Raw genomic sequence first — 18,769 nt, 5'->3', positions numbered from 1 at the left:
GCGGCTCGCTCATTGGCTTACATGCCATCACGTGCTCACATGGGTTTCGCAACCTCTCCCTACCTCACAGGCCGTTGTCGCCCTCCGCCATGACGGATAACCGCTCCCTCCAATAGGCGCGGGTTCTCCTCTTTGACTCCACCTCAGTAGCGGCCCCTAGGCAATTGATAGGTCCTGGAGGAGGGTCGCATAACTAGCTCCGCCCCCGACCAAGGCTGGAGCCAATGGGCAGCGCGCGCGGGGGACGTGTGCGGGCGTCTCCGCCATCTTGTGAGTCTATAACTCGGAGCCGTTGAGTCGGTTCCTGCTATTCCGGCGCCTCCACTCCTTCCCCCGCGGGTCTGCTCTCTGTGCCATGGACGGGTGAGTTGCCCCGCACTCGTTACCCCTTCCGCGTTGCAGTGTTGCCTAGGCTGCCCTGGCGTCTGCCCTGCCGCCACCACCCCCGTCGCCAGGGCCGTTGCGCGCGTTGGGCCTCCTGTCCGCGTGGCGTCTGCGGGAGCCCCGGGCCGGAGGAGCCGCGCCCTTGTTCCGCGCCCATTTCCGCCTTCCCCACCCGGCGCGTTTCAGCCCTCTACTTTTCCACTCCTAAGCTTAGCGTACGCTGCCCAACACGCCCTCCCGCATCTCCTTGCACAGTCCCAACTTTTCTTGTTCGATTCTCTACGGCATTGCGAGGCCCTTCCCGCTTCCCGTCCACCCTATACGCATGCGCCCTTTTCCGCGCGCCCGGTCCGGAGTCGAGCGCGCGCGCGTGCGTAGTTCTACTAGTGTCCCGTGCGCGTGCGCGTCTTGCCGCGGGTACGCGCGCCTTTCCCGCCGCGCGGGCTTTGCTCGCGGACCCCACCCGGGTCCAGGCCGGACGTTGCGGGAGTGGGGTCCAGGATTTGAAGTCGCGCAAGATCTGGGCTAGGGTCGGCCCTTTCTCCTCCCGGGACGTTGGGGAGCGCGCCGCCCGCGCCCGGAAGGGATGGCCTCGGGGCTGACCGCGTCGAGCCCGCGTGTGAGCAATCCAGTCCAGGTGCGGCCTCCTGGGCTGGTGGGCGAAGCCGCTGTTTCTGGGACTTTGCGGGGCACTATGTCCGACGCCCCGGAGTTACTTGGCGGTCCAGTGTGGTTTCTGGGAGACTTTTTCCTTGAGTCAGTGCTTCTGGAGTGTGTTGAACTAGTGATTTTTTGAGTCTTTTTGTTGTTGTTGTTGCTTTGTTTGTTGTGGGCTTGAGGCCTTCGGGTTCGGGAGCGGCAGGGCTGCGCACGGGGTGCGGGATCCACGCGGCCCGGCGCCTGCGATCGCGGCTTCGGTGGTGTATGGAGAGCCCAGCTCCCGGGCAGAGCCTGGGCCCACCGCTGACTAAGGCCCCTACTCAGGCAGACGACCGTGAGTCACATAGGACCTGGCCAGCGGCGTCTACCACGTCGAGGTCTCCGGCGGGTTTTGCTATGAAAAGCGCGGGTCCGAGGTGGAGGTGAAGGGTTCGTGTCTCCTCTGGCTTCCCCAGGAGGGGAGAAAGTCCAGTCACGTGCAGCCGGGGTTGATTAGTAACTCGGGCCGTATCCTGGCCCGCCTGTGCCTCTCGTTAATGTTAACCACCGCTCCGGCAGTACCCGGTTCCGCGGGAGCTTCTGCGCCCGTCTGGAAGCTCTGATCTCAGGGTCGGTAGACTCCTGCCTGCTTGTCGGTCTTTCCCGGGCACTTACAGTTTCACAGATTGCCATCGAGGGTGTGACTCTGTTTGGGATCTTTGAAGCCTCCAGAGGCGGAGCCTGGGGTCCTGCTGGGAGGCAGGGGTGCTCGCAGACAATGGTGGCCCCTTCTCAAGTTGAGATGAATTGGATGGCTCACTTCGCTGGCCTGCCGAGCAAGCGCCCGAGCTGGCCATGGGCCGAGAGCCCAAGCCCGCCTCCGGGCTGCTCCCTATACGTTGCTGACGCTTCTTCATTTCTCTCCACAGCATCGTCCCAGACATAGCAGTTGGTACAAAGGTAGGCATTTTTCACGTCGCTGCTTTTTACACTGCTTGGTTTGTGCTGCTGAGTTGATCCCTAGATTCACGGCCTCTGCTGGCCTGAGGAAGTGCACGGTGACACTGGGTCTCCTGCACCTTTCAGGCCCAGACTCTCACTGGCCTGGGCTGCTTTGCTCTCCAGGGGCTCTTGGCAGCATACCTGTGAGTCCGTCCAGGCGCTGGGGCTCCAGGTGGGATGTGGGGTGGAACAGGTGGGGTTGCTGGCCACCCCTCAGTGCAGGTCTCTGTGCAGTGCACAGTCCCCTCTGTGGTCCTGTGGTCTGCAGGTCTGGAATTCAGATGAGCCTCCAAAAAGAAAGCTGGGGGGGGGGGGAGACACCTGTGAGCTTGGCATCAGGGAGGCTGAGGCAGTAGTGCAGGCCAGCCTGGCTTACAACATAATGAAACACTGTCTCAAAAAGTAAAGCACCCTCGGACTGTGGAGGAAGCTGGGGCCCAGTGGGATCCAGGCCCTCAGGTGGCCTTGCTGGAAGGTGTCCCCGTAACCCTAACCCTAAGGGCAGGTGCTTCAGAAGAGTGGTTTCTGAAGCCCGTGTGATCATTCTCCCACGTGAGTCTTGGCTCATGTTTTGAGGTACGCGGAGGTGGAAGAAGGGCTTTTCCTTTTTGAGACAGGATTTCCTGGTGCTGCCCAGGCCTCGAAGCTGGGACCATGGGCTTAGGTCTCTTTGTCTGGCTGGTGCTGGCAGCCCTCGAGGCTGGAGTTGGACCGCCTGCCCTGGGGGAAGCCCCCACCTAGTCCTACGTACGCTGCCCTCCTGTGCCAACTGGTCACAGCCTGCGTGGGCCCAGTACCGGCCTCCCTGCTGGGTCATAGCTGGGGGGGGGTGTCCTACACAGCAGCCAGCTGGCTTCTAGACAGTCTGGTGTTCCCCAGACCTGGTTTCAGTTTTTCCCTGCTGGGCTGCTGTCTGCCCAAGCCTGCAGATCCTCCTGCAGATAAACCTGTTTGTTCAGAGGTAGGAGGAGGGAGTGGGGCTTTCATCTGCAGTCCTGGGTGGTGGAGCCTGCTGGGCTTCTGCCTCTGGCCCTGGTTCCCCAGGCTCACCCACCCCTCTTGGACCAGGATGGCACAGGCTCCGCTAACCCCTGGTCTTTGCCCAAGGCTGAGGGGATTCGAAGGGGGAGTTGCCTAGGGGCGTTAGCTGTCAGCTCCCACACGCCAGGCTCTTCCATGATGCACTCAACAGTGTGCAGAGGGCCCTGTCTGCTGGGACCAGCAGCTGTGCCCAGGGTGCTGCTCTGCAGGCTCAGGCTGGGGCTGAATGGGCCCGGGGCTCCCTGCAGACGGGTGTGGGCGTGCTGGCTCTGCCCAGGGCCTGGCTGTTAGGGCTCGGGCAGGTGCCAAGAGCTCACTGCCAGGAAGCGTGGCCCTGCCCACACTGCGCCCAGGCGGAAGCCAAAATGCCCCTGTAAGGTTAGGGGGAGTGAAGGGGGCTGCCCTGGTGCCTGGTGCCTGCCCTTGGGGGTGGCGGTGTGTGTGTGTGTCCCTGTGGAGCTCAGCCTTAAGCTGTGCCCAGAGCCACGGAGACCCCACAGGCCTTAACAGTTCCTGGCCTCATGCCGGGCCTGGACCCTTGGAGGACTGCAGGACTGTTTCAGCTGTGGGAGGTCGGGCTGTCAGGTGACCTCCTTGGTGTCACCTGGTCTGCAGACCTGGGTATGAGGTGGGCAGCATTTCAGTGGGTGGGAGGTGGCCTTTGGAAATACAGCCACCTGAAAGGCGGGTCAGGGAGGAGCTGAGTGCAAGGCTGTGTCCTGGGGCTGCTGCGGGGTAGGGTGCAGTGGGTACCTGGGGCCCGTCAACCTTGGGGGTCTGAGGCAGCAGTGATAGCAGTCAGGCCGAGATCCTGGGCCCCAGTGCTTGTTACCCAGGTGACCAAGAACTGCCTCTTAGTTCTCATGCCATGTTTTGCTGGGTTGGGGGTACCTGCCTTCCTGAGGAGTGGCCTGTCAGCACCCAGCACAGGGGTAGCTTCTCGCTCGGGAAGCTCAGGTTTCCGCAGCAGCTGGGAAGGAGGGCAGCAGGCTCCTGGGCTGAGGCTTTGGAGCTGATGGCCCCCTGTGATGGGGATCTCGATCCACAAGCCCTGCTAAAGCTTGAGGCACCGAGGATGGCGGGCTGCACAGGGTGGGGGCTCAGGTGGCTGTGCTGTCGCTAGCTATGGTGGCCAGTGGTACAGGGCAAGTCCCTCTTTCTCTTGCAGCGGGGATCTGACGAGCTCTTCTCTACGTGTGTCACCAACGGCCCCTTTATCATGAGCAGCAACTCTGCCTCTGCAGGTAGTCCTGCACCCCACCGGAAACCCTCCTGGCCTCTGTGGTCTCTTGCCAGGGCATTCCCAGAGCCTGGACAGGCAGGGGGGCGTGGGGCGGTGTGTATGAAGCGGTGGCCCCGGCTGCTGGACTTCGGGCCCTGGGTCCCCAGGTGCCACCCAGGGGTGGAGGGCAGACAGGAGGCCTGAGGACTGGTGGTAAGCCCACCACCCTTTTTACAGCAAACGGAAATGACAGCAAGAAGTTCAAAGGTGACAATAGGAGCACGGGCGTCCCCTCCAGAGTGATCCACATCCGCAAGCTGCCTGGCGACGTGACAGAGGGCGAGGTGATCTCCCTGGGGCTGCCCTTCGGGAAGGTCACCAACTTGCTCATGCTTAAGGGCAAGAACCAGGCCTTCATCGAGATGAACACGGAGGAGGCAGCCAACACCATGGTGAACTACTACACATCCGTGCCGCCCGTGCTGCGCGGCCAGCCCATCTACATCCAGTTCTCCAACCACAAGGAGCTCAAGACCGACAGCTCCCCGAACCAGGCAGTGCGTGCCCCGGTGGGCGGGCGGGCTGCACTGGGGTGCCCTGTGTTGCCCTGTTTTGGCTGGGCTCACAGCGGCGCCTCCCTCCCTGCCCCCGCTCCCCGCAGCGGGCCCAGGCGGCGCTGCAGGCCGTGAACTCCGTGCAGTCGGGAAACCTGGCCCTGGCGGCGTCGGCGGCCGCTGTGGACGCGGGTCTGGCCATGGCAGGGCAGAGCCCGGTGCTGCGCATCATCGTGGAGAACCTCTTCTACCCGGTCACGCTCGACGTGCTGCACCAGGTGGGGCCGCGGGCAGGGTGGGTTGGGTTATGGGGTCACGGGGTGTCCTCCCGCTCATGGCCACACGTCCCCTGGCCCACAGATCTTTTCCAAGTTTGGCACCGTCCTGAAGATCATCACCTTCACCAAGAACAGCCAGTTCCAGGCGCTGCTGCAGTACGCGGACCCCGTGAGCGCACAGCACGCCAAGCTGGTGAGTGGGGCGCTGCCGGGTGGGGCGCTGACCCTAAACCCAGCCCTAAGCCCAGCCTGCTGAGCTGCTGCCCCACCCCGCAGTCCCTGGACGGGCAGAACATCTACAACGCCTGCTGCACGCTGCGCATCGATTTCTCCAAGCTCACCAGCCTCAACGTGAAGTACAATAACGACAAGAGTCGCGACTACACACGCCCTGACCTGCCCTCGGGCGACAGCCAGCCCTCGCTGGACCAGACCATGGCGGCAGCCTTCGGTACGCGTCCCTGCTGCACCGGGCAGGGGGCGGGAGGGGACAGGCTAGGTAGGCAGCGCCCAGGCCCGCCGCCCACAGCGCCCCTCGCACGCCCGCACGCCCCCGCCCGCCGCCCGCCGGCGGGTGCGATGGTTAGTGTCTCGTTTGTTTCCAGGTGCACCGGGTATAATCTCGGCCTCTCCGTATGCAGGAGCGGGGTTCCCTCCCACCTTTGCCATCCCTCAAGCCGCAGGTACCGCACTCACGGCCCCAGGCCTGCATGCCCGCGGATGAGCGCACGGCGGCCGGGCAGGCGGCAGGCAGGGCAGGCGCGGCGCCAACGCGCGGTCTCTGGTCTGGTTCCCTTCAAGTGCCGGGCGAGGGCGAGGACGAGGATGCGGCGTGGTGGGCTGCGGCCCCCTAGCTTGAGTGCGGGGCCGGGTAAGCGAGCGGCCGCCGCGGAGCGGAGCGGAGGCGCATGCGCTGGGCCTCCGGCGGCCTGGAGCCGCGTGCATGCGGGTGGCGCATGCCCACCCCAGCCCGCCCGCAGCCTGCCTGCCTGCCTGCCAAGGGCGCGGCACCCACCCGCCCACCTGCAAACAGAGCTTCGTGCTGTTTGCCGCATGCAAAAGGAAAGAAAGGAAGGAAGGAAAGAAGGAAGGAAGGAAGGAAGGAAGGGCATGCCCCAGCTAGCACCTTGGGGCCAGCAGGAGGCCCGGGCACCTGGCCCTGGCCTGCAGGTGGCCGTGCCCCGCGTGCATGATAGGGTCGTGGGCAGTGTCACCCACCATGGCTCACCTCGCCTTCTTCCCTCCCCCAGGCCTGTCTGTCCCCAATGTGCACGGAGCGCTGGCGCCCCTGGCCATCCCTTCGGCGGCAGCAGCGGCTGCAGCAGCTGGCCGCATCGGCATCCCAGGCCTGGCGGGGGCCGGGAACTCAGTCCTGCTGGTCAGCAACCTGAACCCTGAGGTAGGCGGCCGAGGGGCGGAGGGCAGAGGGCAGGGGGCCGCTCGTGGTCGCCCCTTTGCTGGGCTCGGGCTCCGTCTCCTCCCTGCGTCGGATCGGCAGCTCCAGGGTTGCGTCTCTGCTGGCACAGTGCAGGGCGGTGGCCCGTGAGCAGCCGGGCTCCCGGGGGTCGGTCTGTTGCGCACGGGCCGGAAGGCCACCCTGAGCAGGGGCTGCTGTGGCCAGGCCGGGCCCTTGCCGGGCGGAGGCGGTGGGGAGAGACGGCCAGTCTGCCCCTGGGCCTGGCCACCAGTGAGCGAGCGAAAGTGCGTGTGACTGGTGCCGCCTGTCTCCTTCGGATTTACTGACCTGTGTTTTTTGCTACTTTTTCTTTTCTCCCCTTCCCCTTTCCCAATTTTGTTTTCTTGCCCTGATCCGGAATTTCTTTGCCAACTGACTGCACGGTTCTTCTGCTTCCTGTTGTTGCTTGAAACAAACAAAACATAAATAAATAAAAACAAAAATTCCCCCTCAAACCCTGCTCTCCGGAAACCAACCTGCCCTTGAAATTAACATCCTGACAACTTCATCGTCCATCAACCGCTGCACGCCTGCGGGACTGTCTTCCTCGGGGTGGACGATGGCACCTCGTCCCCCCGCTCTCCCTCTCCCCTGTCCCTCCGCTGCCTTGCTCTGCTGTCCTCTAAAGAGAGTCACACCCCAAAGCCTCTTTATTCTTTTCGGTATGTTATTCACACTTTTATTACTTGGTTTTCGTTGAATTGAGATTATGTTGAAGCCCTGGCTTGTACTATGAGTTCGGAGTTTGCCATTCGGCTGTATGTGGTTCGCTTCGGTGTGCGGGGTGCGGCCCTGCCCCCCCGCAGACGCGCATGGGTCACTGCCCCGCATGCTGCTCCCGGGCCGCGTGGCGTGGCGGGCGCGCTCCAGTCTCCGCCGGGGCTGCCGGCCGAGGGCTTCGGTCATGGCCCCGGACGGAATAAGCAAAGTTGGGCAGGCCGAGCGGAGCGGGGGGCCGGGGTGGGAGCCGGGTGCCGGCCACCGCTCAGCCCTGTCCCCGCTGGGCTTTTGAAGGAGTCTATGGTGACGTGCAGCGGGTGAAGATCCTGTTCAACAAGAAGGAGAACGCGCTGGTGCAGATGGCGGACGGGAGCCAGGCCCAGCTGGGTAAGGGCCAGCCGGTGGGGCCCCACCCAGAGCCCCAACCCCAACCTCAACCCCAACCCCAGCCCCATCGCCGTGACGCCCTCCTTCCCCGCAGCCATGAGCCACCTGAACGGGCACAAGCTGCACGGGAAGCCCATCCGCATCACGCTGTCCAAGCATCAGAACGTGCAGCTGCCGCGTGAGGGCCAGGAGGACCAGGGCCTGACCAAGGACTACGGCAACTCGCCGCTGCACCGCTTCAAGAAGCCCGGCTCCAAGAACTTCCAGAACATCTTCCCGCCCTCGGCCACACTGCACCTCTCCAACATCCCGTGAGTGGCTGTGGCTGGGGCACCCCGCACCCTGCCTCTGCCTCTGCCTGCCCCAGCGCACAGTGAGCGGCCCCCGGCTCCTGGCTGGGTGTGCAAAGAGCCTTAGGGTTAGGGCATCGGAGGCCCTGTGCGCTGAGTGCCCTGCTCCCCGCAGGCCCTCGATATCAGAGGAAGACCTCAAGAGCCTCTTCTCCAGCAATGGTGGCGTTGTCAAGGGCTTCAAGTTCTTCCAGTGAGTACCAGGCCCCGCCCTTGCCTGCCCAAGCCCCTCCCCTGCCTGCCCAGGCCCCGCCCCTGCCCCTCTGACCCCGCCTCCTCACAGGAAGGACCGCAAGATGGCCCTGATCCAGATGGGCTCAGTGGAGGAGGCCGTGCAGGCCCTCATCGATCTGCACAACCACGACCTGGGCGAGAACCACCACCTGCGGGTGTCCTTCTCCAAGTCCACCATCTAGGCCAGGCCTGCGGCCGGGCGTCCTGGCACCAACTTCCGTCATTCCAGAAAAAGCCACTTTAAAAAGCAGCTGAAGTGACCTTAACAGACCAGAGATTTTATTTTTTTAAAAGAGAAATCAGTTTACCTGTTTTTAAAAAAATTAAATCGAGTTCACCTTGCTGACCTTGCGGTGAAGGGACAGCTCAGGCGCCCGGGGCTGTAGCGGCGATCTGGCTGCCCTGGCCGGGCGGGCCGATGGGAGGGCACCCCGACCACAGCCCGCACCCCGTGCCTTAACCCCTTCCGCCCAGGGCTATGCAGGCCGGGTGGCTCTGCCCGCTGCCCCGCGCAGCCTGCTCCCTCCCGCCAGATCATGTGCCCGGCGCAGGTGGAGCCCTCGGCCCCCACCCAGCCCTAATCAAGTGATGGCCCAGTGATTCTCCGCATTGCCGGGCCACGGCGTAATCTCTGCCCGCGCAGTGGCTGCCCAAGCTGTGCCTAGCAACGCCCAAATGACCAAATATCCTAGTCTTTTCGTTTATATGCAATAGTTTTGAGTAACTTTTTTATAGCAAGATATCATGGTATGAGTGTAATCCGAGCTTCTATTACTTTGTATGCTGTCCTTTTATTTTATTCCTTGTAATTACTGAAGTCACAGGCAGGATCCGGTCTCAGAACTGGCGGCGCCCGCCGCCCCTCCACCTGCAGTTGCCTTACAGGGCGCCCCTGGCCTGGAGCAGAGCGGGCTGTCCAGGGCGCCTCCGCTCCCTTCCGACTTTTGGACCAAAGTTTCCTTTCTGTTTCTCTGCCTCTGAGGCGGGGGGCCCGGGCGGCGGGGTTCAGCCCCCGCCCCCACCCACCGTTCTCCTGGCCGCCCCAGCAGCGGCAGGGTCTCCCTGCGGCACGTAACAAGGGTGTAAATATTTGTGGTTTTTTTTATACCTGTTGTGGGTGCGGGGCAGCGCAGCGCACGCGGTTTTTTACGGTGACAGATGTATATTTTGATAACGGCAGTTACAGGTGAGCCGTGGCCACACATTCCATGCGCCTTGCCCAGGGCTCGCCCGAGGGGGACCTGGCCAGGCCGCCGCCCGGCGCAGCCTCCCCTGTACCCCCCTCACTGTTCACTTGTAGACGAGGCAGCCGGCCAGTCTGTACCTGGACTCCGAATAAATTTCTATGTCCTGCAGCCTCGTCTTCCTCCTTACTGACCTCAGCTCTGCTCGCCTCGGGGATGGGGAATCAGGGTGGGGTCCCCTTCCCCCCACAAAGGACCCAGGAGCCGGGTTCCAGGAAGCAGCATTTATTACCGGCACGCTCAGTCTGGGAAGCGGCGTGCCTGCATCCTGCGGTAGTAGCTCTCGGCCTCGGCCGTCTCGCGCTCTCCGGGGCCCGGGCCGCCCCCCACCGGGGCTCGCAGCGTGGCCTCGCGGCTGCCCCCAACACCTAGGGCTCCGTCTGCTGCGCCCGGCGGAGGCAGCCCCTCACCCGTGGCCAGATTCACAGTGGCCACGGCCGCGAAGCGCGGCTCCTCCTGCTCCGCGTCGCTGATGGACGAACCGGGGGACGTGCCCGGAGCCCGGGTCCCGACGCGGAAGGCGCGTGCCAGGTCGCCCAGCTCATAGCCACCGTCGCCCTCGGGGCCGCGGGCCGCACGCCACTCCCAGGGCGCCCCGGCCGCCGACAGGTGCACCACGGGGTGATGCGGGCCGTGCGCGTCCACCGTGACCACGCTGGCCGAGTCGCGCTCCGACGGAGAGCGATACTGTGAGGAGTCCGAGCTGGCACTGGACGAGGACGCGGTCTCGGCCGCTGCCTTGGCGCCTGGCGCCTTGGACATGGCGATCACCTGCAGCAGGCGCGGAGGGTTGGGCGCGCGGGGCGGCGTCGGGGCGGGGGGTGGGGCCGCGCCTGCGCCCTTCTCTGCCGCCGCCACCGCCAGCCACTTGGCGCGTACGGCGGCGGCACCGCCCTTGGGGGACGGGCCCGCCCCCGCCACCGGTGCGGCCTCCTCCGGGATGTGTACCAGGGGCTGCGGGCCCGGGCGCGCCGGGAGCAGCACGCGCGGGCCCAGCCCGGGCCGTGCCTGCACGGTGGGGTACAGCGTGGGCGGCGCGGGGCCGCCGTCCTCCTCCACCTCCTCCTCCTCCTCGTCCTCGTCTTCCTCCTCCTCGTCGTCGTCCTCCTCTTCCTCCTCCTCGGCCATGGGCTCGGCGGGCGCACGCAGGTGCACCGGGCTGGCCTCGTCCGCGAGCCCCAGCGCACGCCCCTCCTGCGCCGTCCGCTTCCACTGGCTGATGAGCTGCTTGGAGCGCGAGGCGTCCAGCGGCACGTGGATGGTCATGTGGCGGCGCGCGGGGTCGTCCAGGGATGGTGTGCTGACGCGCGGCAGCGTGTTGCTGAAGGTCACCATGTTTTCCTTGCCCATGGGACTGCGGGGGGCCAGCAGGTCCACATCCACGCTGGCGCGCTTCAGGCTGCCCAGTGACGTCTTCTCGCGCGCCACGGGTCTGGGCACCCCCTCCAGCCGCCCGGGCGGGCCCAGCTCGTCGGTGCTCACCGACTTGTTCTGCTGGTACACAGAGTCGTGGCCGCGCTGCGTGAGCGCCCTCAGCGGGTCCTTGGTGGGCACCGGAGCCGCGGACTTCTCCGCGGGCGGAGCCTGGAAGTTGCCCACTGCATGGCAGGCCTGAGGGGACATGGCCAACGTCAGTGCCTGCGCGGGGTGGCTGGGGAGCTGCCCTCAGACACACCAGGGGTCCCCCCTAACTCCCGGATCCCGGATCCCGGATCCCCTCTTTTGCTCCGAGCCTGTGGCTACCCGGCCACTCACCAGGTAGGCAGCAATGCCAGCCCCGATGAGGAATCCGGCGTAGACGTCCACGGGGTGGCTGCGGTACTGCGTGATCTGAGTGAGGCCGCACACGCCCGCGGCGATGGCGAAGGCGAACACCAGGATGGGTTTGAGCAGCTTGGTGGTGTCGGAGATGACTGAGTTGAAGTACATCTGCGGGGAGCAGCTGTCAGCGGCAGCCAGCTCCCGGGGGGCTGGAGCAAGGTGACCAGGCTGTAGGGCTGGGGACCCAGGACACACTTACCGATACGTAGACTGCGGCGAAGGCGGAGAGCGTGGCGTGCTGTGACGGGAAGGTCTTCCTGGAAGGGGTGCCAGCGTGAGCCCCACTGTCCAGGGACTGGCCCCGTGCCTGGTTTCCCCATGTGTCCAGTGAATCGGGGGGGAGGGCAGGGCAGGGCCGTGACACTCCCACCCGGGCCCTGGGCGGGGAGCTCACCGTGCAGATAGGATGGCGTGGGCATCGTGGCCGGAGCAGATGTCTTGCGTGATATAGGGGTTCGCCTCACACGAGGTCCCCAGCATTGTGTAGTTGGGCTTGCACACGGTAAGGAAGAAGGGCGTGTGGTAGCCGGTGGCCAGCTGGATGACGTCGGTCACCAGGGCAGTGGCGCAGAGCCCAAATACGTGGACGCCTGAAGGGTGAGAGGGTAAGGCAGGGGTGGGAGGTGCGGGGAGGCAGGGACTCCCCAACCCCGGTGGCCTGTGTGCCGGACTCACCCACGAAGCGCACTGTGCGCCGCAGGAAGGAGTTGAAGTTGCAGCCGCCCGCATTGATGCTGCCCTCGGCCCCGCCCGGGCCCCCGCTGCGGCTCCAGAGCCGCGACTGCAGGCAGTAGAGCAAGCCCTCGCCCACCATGATCTGCCAGAGTGCGGGGCGGCGTTAGGGCGGAGGCCATGCCTGGGGCCCTTGCCCGCGTCCTCTCCCAGGCCCCAGAGGTCTCTCACCGAAGCGGCAGGGGCCGCGAAGGCCAGGCTGAGCAGCATGAGCAGGGGAATGAGCTCCTCGCTGGTCTCCACATAGGGCATGGACAGCGTGCGGTCGTAGCACTGGAAGCCCACCTTAGCCGGCTTGAAGAGGTCAGTCAGCTCCAGGAAGTACAGGGACACGATGGAGGATGCCACGATGGGCAGCTGCAGGGACGGCCAGCCAGTGTCACCCACCGGCCTCATCGAATCCCCTTCCTGCCCATGTGGCTATGCATTCACACTCACTGTGTGGTCACGGTAGATTCTGCCTGCCCTGACGCCCTCCATCCGCAGGTCAGTTCATCCGTCCACAGGGTTCTCCAGCCACTGTCACTGACCCACCATCTATCCGATTATCCACCCATTGATCCTTCTACCCACCATGCATCCACCTATCCACTCCACCCATCCATCCATCACATGCACCAATCACCATCTAGCTGACCAACCCCACCCACTAATCATCACCCATCCATCCACCAAAACTGGTGGTCAACTTAAACACTAGCTGAACTGGATCAGCACGGTACTGAGCGTGGGTGGCCCTGCTGAGGACAGTCACCAGCATAAAAGGAGACCTGGAGAGGAAGAGGAGCCTGGTGGGTTCTCCTAAGTGCTATTGTTTGGAGCCACTGGTCACTCTGGCTTCCCTGATATGAACTCAGCTGTTCTCAATGTCAGAGGAGCTTGGGACCGTGTCGCTGAGAATGGCTGTGGTAGTTTTCTGGGAGCCCTGATTCTTATTTTGAGCATCACTTCTTAGCTCCAGTACAGAACCTGCTGGCACAGCTCCCTCACCCCGCTGGCATAGACTGTTTGGCTTCCACTGCTGACCTTTGGGCCTTCCCAGAACAGATCTGTGGGACAGACCTGTATGGGTCATTGTCATGGGCTCTAGGTTTTCAGCTGAACTCATGCAGCTTATTGCCATGGGATCCAGGAGCTCAGCGGAATTTTTTAAGTCTTTGGTGGTGTGGGCAAATTTCCTGCACTTTCCTTATATTTGACTCCTTGGGTGACCATTATAATTAATACTATACATTGTGTGTCCTTTATGTGATTGTTCTCCTTGCAAACCCCTGACTGCGCTGTGCTGATCCAGTTTAATCCTTCCATTGCTACCCACCAATCACCATCCATCCATCCATCCTAATCCACCAATCACCATCCACCAGTCACCATCCTCCCAGCCATTCTGCATCCACCAATCACCATCTGCCCATTACCGTCCATCCATTCTGCACCCACCAATCACTATCCATCCATCTCCATCCACAACCCACTCATCTCTCCCTCCATTCACCATCTGTCCCTAACTTCGCTCCAGGTACCCCACACACCTGTTTTGGTCATATTTTTGTTATTGGGGGGTTTTGGGGGACAAGTCTTGCTATGTGGTTCAGGCTAGTCCTGAACTATGTAGCCCAGGCTGGCCTCGAACTCACACTGATGCTCCTGCCTCAGCCTCCTGAGTGCTGGGATTATGGTGTGTGCTACCCACCCTGGCTCGGCCCTTCTTTTCATAGAGGAAAACCACGTATCTCACCTCTGTTTCTCCTTTTCTTTCCTCCCTGCTGGGGTGTGCTTGCTTAGACACCCCCTGGTCCGTGGCCATGCCTGACACCCCCACTGTGTCCTACACTGCTTTGGCTCCAGCCCCACCAAACGTGTACAGGGGGCAGGCAGGAGCCTGCAGGGGTCTGGAGAGGCGACGCTGCGGGGTCTGTAGGCGTCAGCATGGAAAGCGCTGGGCTTGAGGGAGTGGGGCTCAGGCCCAAGGCCCGAGGAGATGAGTGAGGAGGGGGACAGTGTCTGGCATATCCTGTGGTTTGGATCAAAAACATTCTCCAAAGCCAGCTGTGGAGGTGACACACCTGCCATAGATTAAAGATTAAAGAGGCTGAGGCAGGAGGATTCCAAATTCAAGATTTAGTGACTGAGCCATAGCCTATCTCAAATAAAACAATAAAAATGGTTGGGGATGTAGTTTAGTGTGAATCCCTGGGTTCAGGCCCCGGTCTCCCCCAACCCCCAAAAGCAGACACTTAGTTTGCAGGTGGGTCAGCCGTCAGGCTGGGGCCTGGCTGGAGCCGGTCATTGGGGTGTGACCCAAAACCGTACCTCTGGTCCCAATTCCTTTCTCTCTGGCTCTCCTCCCCTGCTCTGCTTCCTGGACGCCATGGATTGCGCAGCTCTGCTCTGCAACCATGTGCCTCAGTTTCCCCAAATGTGTGATAGGAATCACAGGACTTAGACGGATAAATAAAGTACACAGCACTACCCGGGAGGCTGAGGCAGGAGGATGGACTCAAGTTTGAGGCTGGCCTACGTAGTGAGCTCAAGGCCAGCCCGAACTGCATAGCGAGACCCTGTCCCCAAAACATACAGATTATTTTAAAAGTCCCCTGCCAGGGACGGGGCCCAACAAGCAGCAGCTTCTCAGCACCAACAAACTGAAGTGGTCAGATCTCCCAGCAGACTCAAACCCAAAACCCAGCCACACCGGAAGTGACACTGGAGAAGCAGTCATCATCCAGGGCTCCCAGATAAAAACCCTGTCTCTCCCATCCATGAGGCCCAGGAGTGAGGTATGCAGACATTCAAAGATGTCCTTCCGGGAGGGGGGGGGCTTTTTAAAATTTTTTAAAGGTCTGATGCCTGTCAAGGTGCTGCCTGCCTGTCATTCCAGCTACCCAGGAGGCTGAGGCAGGAGGACTCCAAGTTCAAGCCCAGCCTGGGCAACATAGTAAGACCCTGTCTCAAAGGAAAAAACAAGAAGGGGCGCAGAGGCACTCAATGCAGGGTGCTAGTGTAGCACCAACAAGGCCTTGGGTTCAACCCCCTGCACCCCCATCCCCCCAAAAAAGCAAAGGAAAAAGAAGCCAAGCATGGGGTTGCACCAGTAGCCCAGCTCTTGGGAAAGCAAACAGGAGACTCATTTAAACCGGTTTTGTTTTTGTGTTTTTATTTTTTGAGTTTTTTTGTTTTGTCTTTTTTTTAATCGGTACAGGGAATTGAACTCACGACCGCGTACTTGCAAGGCAGGCGCTTATGCCACTGAGCTAAAGCCCTTACCCCTTGTTCTGTCTTTTTGAGACAGGGTCTCACTATGCAGTTCAGGCTGGCCCTGAGTTCACTGTGTAGCCCAGGCTGGTTTCAAACTCTCGAAGATCCTCCTGCCTCAGCCTCCCGAGTGCTGGGATCACAGGCATGTGCCACCACGCCTGGCCCTCTGCCCTTTTTATTTTGAGACTTGGTCTTGGGAAGTTGCCTAGCCTGCTTTGAATTTATGACCTTTCTGCCTCTGCCTCTTGAGTAGGTGAGATCACAAGCATGTACCAGGGTCCCCAGCATAAGCTCATTCTTGGGCTGGACAACAGTGCAGGCGGGAGGATTTTCATCCCCACTCCTGATCACAGAGGTTTCAAGGCACAGCTGTGCCCAGCTACTGGGGATGGAGCGCCTCACTGCACCGAGCAAGCCTCAGACACTTTGCGTAATGCCAGCCCAAGGCCTCGGCTGGAACAATGACAGGAACAGAATTATGTGTTCAAAATATGGAAAAAATAATAGTAAAAATGGAATATCCAGGCGTGGTGCCATACGCCTGTCACCCCAGCACTCGGGAGGCTGAGGCAGGAGGATCGCTACAAGTTCCGAGGCCAGTCTGGGCTATGTAGCAAGAGCCTGTCTCAAAAAACAAATAAAATAAATTACATGGGAGAGACCCTCTACCACATCAGCACTTCTGAGGCTGAGGGAGGAGGAGCGCAAATTCGAGCCTAGTTTGGCTCAGCCAGTCTAGAGAGGCTCTGTCTCAAAAGCCTTGAGACTAGAGCTCAGTGCAAAGGCCCTGGGTTCAATCCAGAGCTGCAAGAAGTTAGCATGAGGCATCGGGGCTAGGATACGGCTTGCATGGCCTAGCCCTGTGTTCCATCTCCAGCCCTACAAAAAAAACAAACACTGAAAAGAGGGAGGGGCTGAGGCTGGGGTAGGGGAGAGACGGGGAGGACGAAGAACAGATGTCAACCGATTTCCAGAAGCATTAAACATGTGACAAGAGAGCTCCCAGGCATGGCGGTGCGCACCTATAATCTCAGCACCCAGGAGGCTGAGGCAGGAGGATCACCAGGAGGTCGAGGCCAGCCTGAACCCCATAGCAAGACCTTGACTCACAAAACAAAGATGGGGGGTGAGGGGTGCTGGGCAAGGCAGCTCAGCGGTGATTGTTTGCCCTGCACACTCAGGACTCAGGTTGGGGTTCCATCCCCGGCACTGCAGATACAAATCCCTAAATAAAAGGAAGAATGAATGGAGGTGGGGAAAGGGGCGGGGTGGGGGTGCGACAGCTGCCTCCCAACGGGGTGGGGAACACGCAGGAGGGGGAGGCCCCTGTCACTGCAAGCTGCAGCCCCAAGCAGATTTGCTCCAAACTGTTGCAGGCCCTGCAGTGATGTCACCAGCCGGAGTGGCACCCGCTGCCCGCACGGGTCGGGGGTCCCAGAGCCCACCCTGTCCAGCACCAAGTCCTGCTCGGCCTCTCTCAGGAGCCGGATTCTCCGCGCCTGTCACTCAAGGACTGACCAATGTCACTGTGGGTCCCCACCCCAGCACGGAGTGCGCGCGCTTCAGCCTACATTGTTCCCGGGCTTAGGCCGCAGGCACGCCCTCCCGGCGCCCGCCGGTGGGGCCTTTGGGCAGCCCTTAATTCCTGTGAGGTCCTCGGGGTGGGGGGCTCGCGCCATGCCCCAGGCGGAGCAAGGGCTGACCTGGCACCCCAGGCGGTGCGGGCGCCCGCGGAGGCAGAGTGCACGCGCGCCCAGCCCCGCCTTCTGGCCTCCCGGCACCCTGCGGGGCCAGGCTGGCTTCTGATCCGGACCACAGCTGCAGGTGCCGCCTCCCGGCCTTTGCACACACTGATCCCACAGCCCAGACCACCCTTCCGCGCCTCTGAAACTCCTATTCGACCGACAGAGCCCAAGATTTCTGACCCAGCCCCACGTTCCTCGCCCCACCTTGGGTTCGGCCCCCTCCAGAGGCGGCCAGGGGCATCTGTGCCGGGTCGCGTCAGCCCCCCGCCCCCGGCACCTCACTCACCTCCACGAAGTAGAAGCAGGGCAGAAGCGTCATGCTGTCCTTCGGGGTTTTATTCTTCTCCTTGGCGGAGATCATGGTGCCGCGGGCGCTGCGGGCCGAGGCTGGAGGGGCGCAGAGCTGCGCTGGGGAGGGGGACACGCGCGCTGAGCCCTGGGGACCCCGGGACCCCGGCAACCACGGCCGGAGAGGCGGGGAGCAGGTCGGGAAGGGGAGCGGAGAAGGCGCTGCCGGCCCGGGGGTCTCGGTGCCCGCGTTTGTTCCCGGCGCGGCACAGCGCAGCCGCCCAGGGACCGGGGCGCAGGGGTGGGGCCCGGCGCCTCCGCAGCCTCACCTGGCGGGCGGCGAGCACAAAGCTGGTCCGCGGCGGGGGTGGGGCGCGGGGAGGGGGAGGGGCGGGGAGGGGCCCGGCGGGGACCCCGCGGCGGCCTGGGCGCGGCACGCGGGCTCTTTGTCTGCGTGCAAAGGGGGCGCCGGCGTGTCCACCGCAGGCCCCGCCTCCGCCCGGCCCCGCCCCCGGCCCCGCCCGGCCTCCTGCGCCGGTCGCCGCCCCCTCGCAGTCTCAGGGGCCCGGGGCCCGGGGGCCTCGGGACTCGGTCTCCCCGGGCGCCCCCGCGCGCTCCCCGCCGGCCTCTCTAGGGCGCGCGGCGCGGGCTGGGCTCGCGCTGCAGGCGGCTCCGGGCGGTCACGGCCTCCGCGTCCCCCCGCAGCCCCCTCGACCCGGCGCGCCCGCCCCGCGCGCTCCCGTTTCCATGGCGAGTTCCCCGGGCGCCGGGCCAGGAGACAAAGGCTCGGGCAGGAGCAGGGCGCGGTGGGGCGCGGGGCCCTCTCAGCCCCGCCCGGTCCCCATCCCTCTTCCCTCCCCTCCGCCTGCCGACCTGGCGGTGCCCGGGCCTGGAGGGCGCTGGGCGGAACTGACCCTGCGCACTTAGGCAGCGCTTGCTGTATACCGAAGGCACCTCCAGCGCGCACAGCCCTGCGGGGCGGAGACCTGCTAAACCTAGCTCCACACGGGGAAACTGAGGCCGGAGAGCCCAGGGCCCTGTCCGAAGTTGCCAGGCCCCGAGTGACAGGATTGGATACTGCGCATGGGTTCGCTAGCCCCAAGCGCCTTCTGTATGCACAGCTGGGGGACACGCCGGGAGCGGCCTGGCGCTTGCCGTGTGATTAAGCCACTCGCTGGAGTGCGACAGAGGCCGCCCCCGCGCTCTCGCCCGTTTGCTGTCTGCGCCGCTGTGAGTCACAATGTTTTTCTGAAATTGTCTCATGTTTTCAGAGGCTCAGCTCCGTGTTGGCAAAGATTTACTTTAGTGGTAAACTGGGCATGGTGGTGGCGCGCGCCTGTCATCCCATCACTCCGAAGGCTGAGGCAGGAAGATCGCTGAATTCCAGGCTGCCTGGGCTACACAGTGAGACCTA

General features: G+C 63.0%; 2 protein-coding genes across 4 annotated transcripts; one reads left to right on the top strand and one right to left on the bottom strand.

Moving 5' to 3' along the window:
• Positions 1 to 228: 228 nt before the first annotated feature.
• Positions 229 to 9,622, top strand: Ptbp1 (polypyrimidine tract binding protein 1). Of its 3 annotated transcripts, none has more exons than XM_003460877.5 (14): positions 229 to 363; positions 1,953 to 1,983; positions 4,235 to 4,310; positions 4,526 to 4,845; positions 4,950 to 5,120; positions 5,203 to 5,313; positions 5,397 to 5,571; positions 5,726 to 5,803; positions 6,371 to 6,519; positions 7,205 to 7,238; positions 7,591 to 7,683; positions 7,778 to 7,994; positions 8,149 to 8,226; positions 8,317 to 9,622. In XM_003460877.5, the coding sequence occupies exons 1-14, from the start codon at positions 356 to 358 to the stop codon at positions 8,447 to 8,449; spliced, it is 1,674 nt and encodes a 557-aa protein (XP_003460925.1). In that variant the 5' UTR covers positions 229 to 355; the 3' UTR covers positions 8,450 to 9,622. The 3 variants fall into 3 exon arrangements, with proteins under 3 accessions (XP_003460925.1, XP_003460926.1, XP_023418005.1); XM_023562237.2 differs by lacking the exon at positions 229 to 363 and adding an exon at positions 831 to 1,021; XM_003460878.5 differs by lacking the exon at positions 5,726 to 5,803 and having other exon boundaries at positions 230 to 363.
• A 98-nt stretch (positions 9,623 to 9,720) lies between these two features.
• Positions 9,721 to 17,675, bottom strand: Plppr3 (phospholipid phosphatase related 3). Its single transcript, XM_003460879.5, has 7 exons — positions 17,354 to 17,675; positions 12,236 to 12,421; positions 12,008 to 12,149; positions 11,727 to 11,922; positions 11,532 to 11,589; positions 11,267 to 11,440; positions 9,721 to 11,122 (listed from the first exon to the last, which is right to left on the bottom strand). The coding sequence occupies exons 1-7, from the start codon at positions 17,426 to 17,428 to the stop codon at positions 9,752 to 9,754; spliced, it is 2,202 nt and encodes a 733-aa protein (XP_003460927.3). The 5' UTR covers positions 17,429 to 17,675; the 3' UTR covers positions 9,721 to 9,751.
• Between the last annotated feature and the right edge of the window lie 1,094 nt (positions 17,676 to 18,769).

The sequence above is a fragment of the Cavia porcellus genome, unplaced genomic scaffold (genome assembly GCF_034190915.1).
Source record: "Cavia porcellus strain 051 isolate PalLab524CR breed Dunkin Hartley unplaced genomic scaffold, mCavPor4.1 scaffold_17, whole genome shotgun sequence".
Lineage (NCBI taxonomy): Eukaryota > Metazoa > Chordata > Mammalia > Rodentia > Caviidae > Cavia > Cavia porcellus.
Note: the sequence above shows the minus strand (reverse complement) of the source record. Positions and strands in the feature narration are given on the sequence as shown.

Bases quoted from the DNA above. Each gene is read 5' to 3' on its own strand.
- Ptbp1 (XM_003460877.5), top strand. The intron at 1,984-4,234 runs GTAGGCATTTTT...TTTCTCTTGCAG, and splicing joins ACATAGCAGTTGGTACAAAG to CGGGGATCTGACGAGCTCTT. The intron at 5,804-6,370 runs GTACCGCACTCA...TCCCTCCCCCAG, and splicing joins TGCCATCCCTCAAGCCGCAG to GCCTGTCTGTCCCCAATGTG.
- Plppr3 (XM_003460879.5), bottom strand. From the start codon at position 17,428: ATGATCTCCGCCAAGGAGAAGAATAAAACCCCGAAGGACAGCATGACG. The intron at 11,590-11,726 runs GTGAGCTCCCCG...CACCCCTTCCAG, and splicing joins CACGCCATCCTATCTGCACG to GAAGACCTTCCCGTCACAGC. The intron at 11,123-11,266 runs GTGAGTGGCCGG...ATGTCCCCTCAG, and splicing joins CTGGCATTGCTGCCTACCTG to GCCTGCCATGCAGTGGGCAA.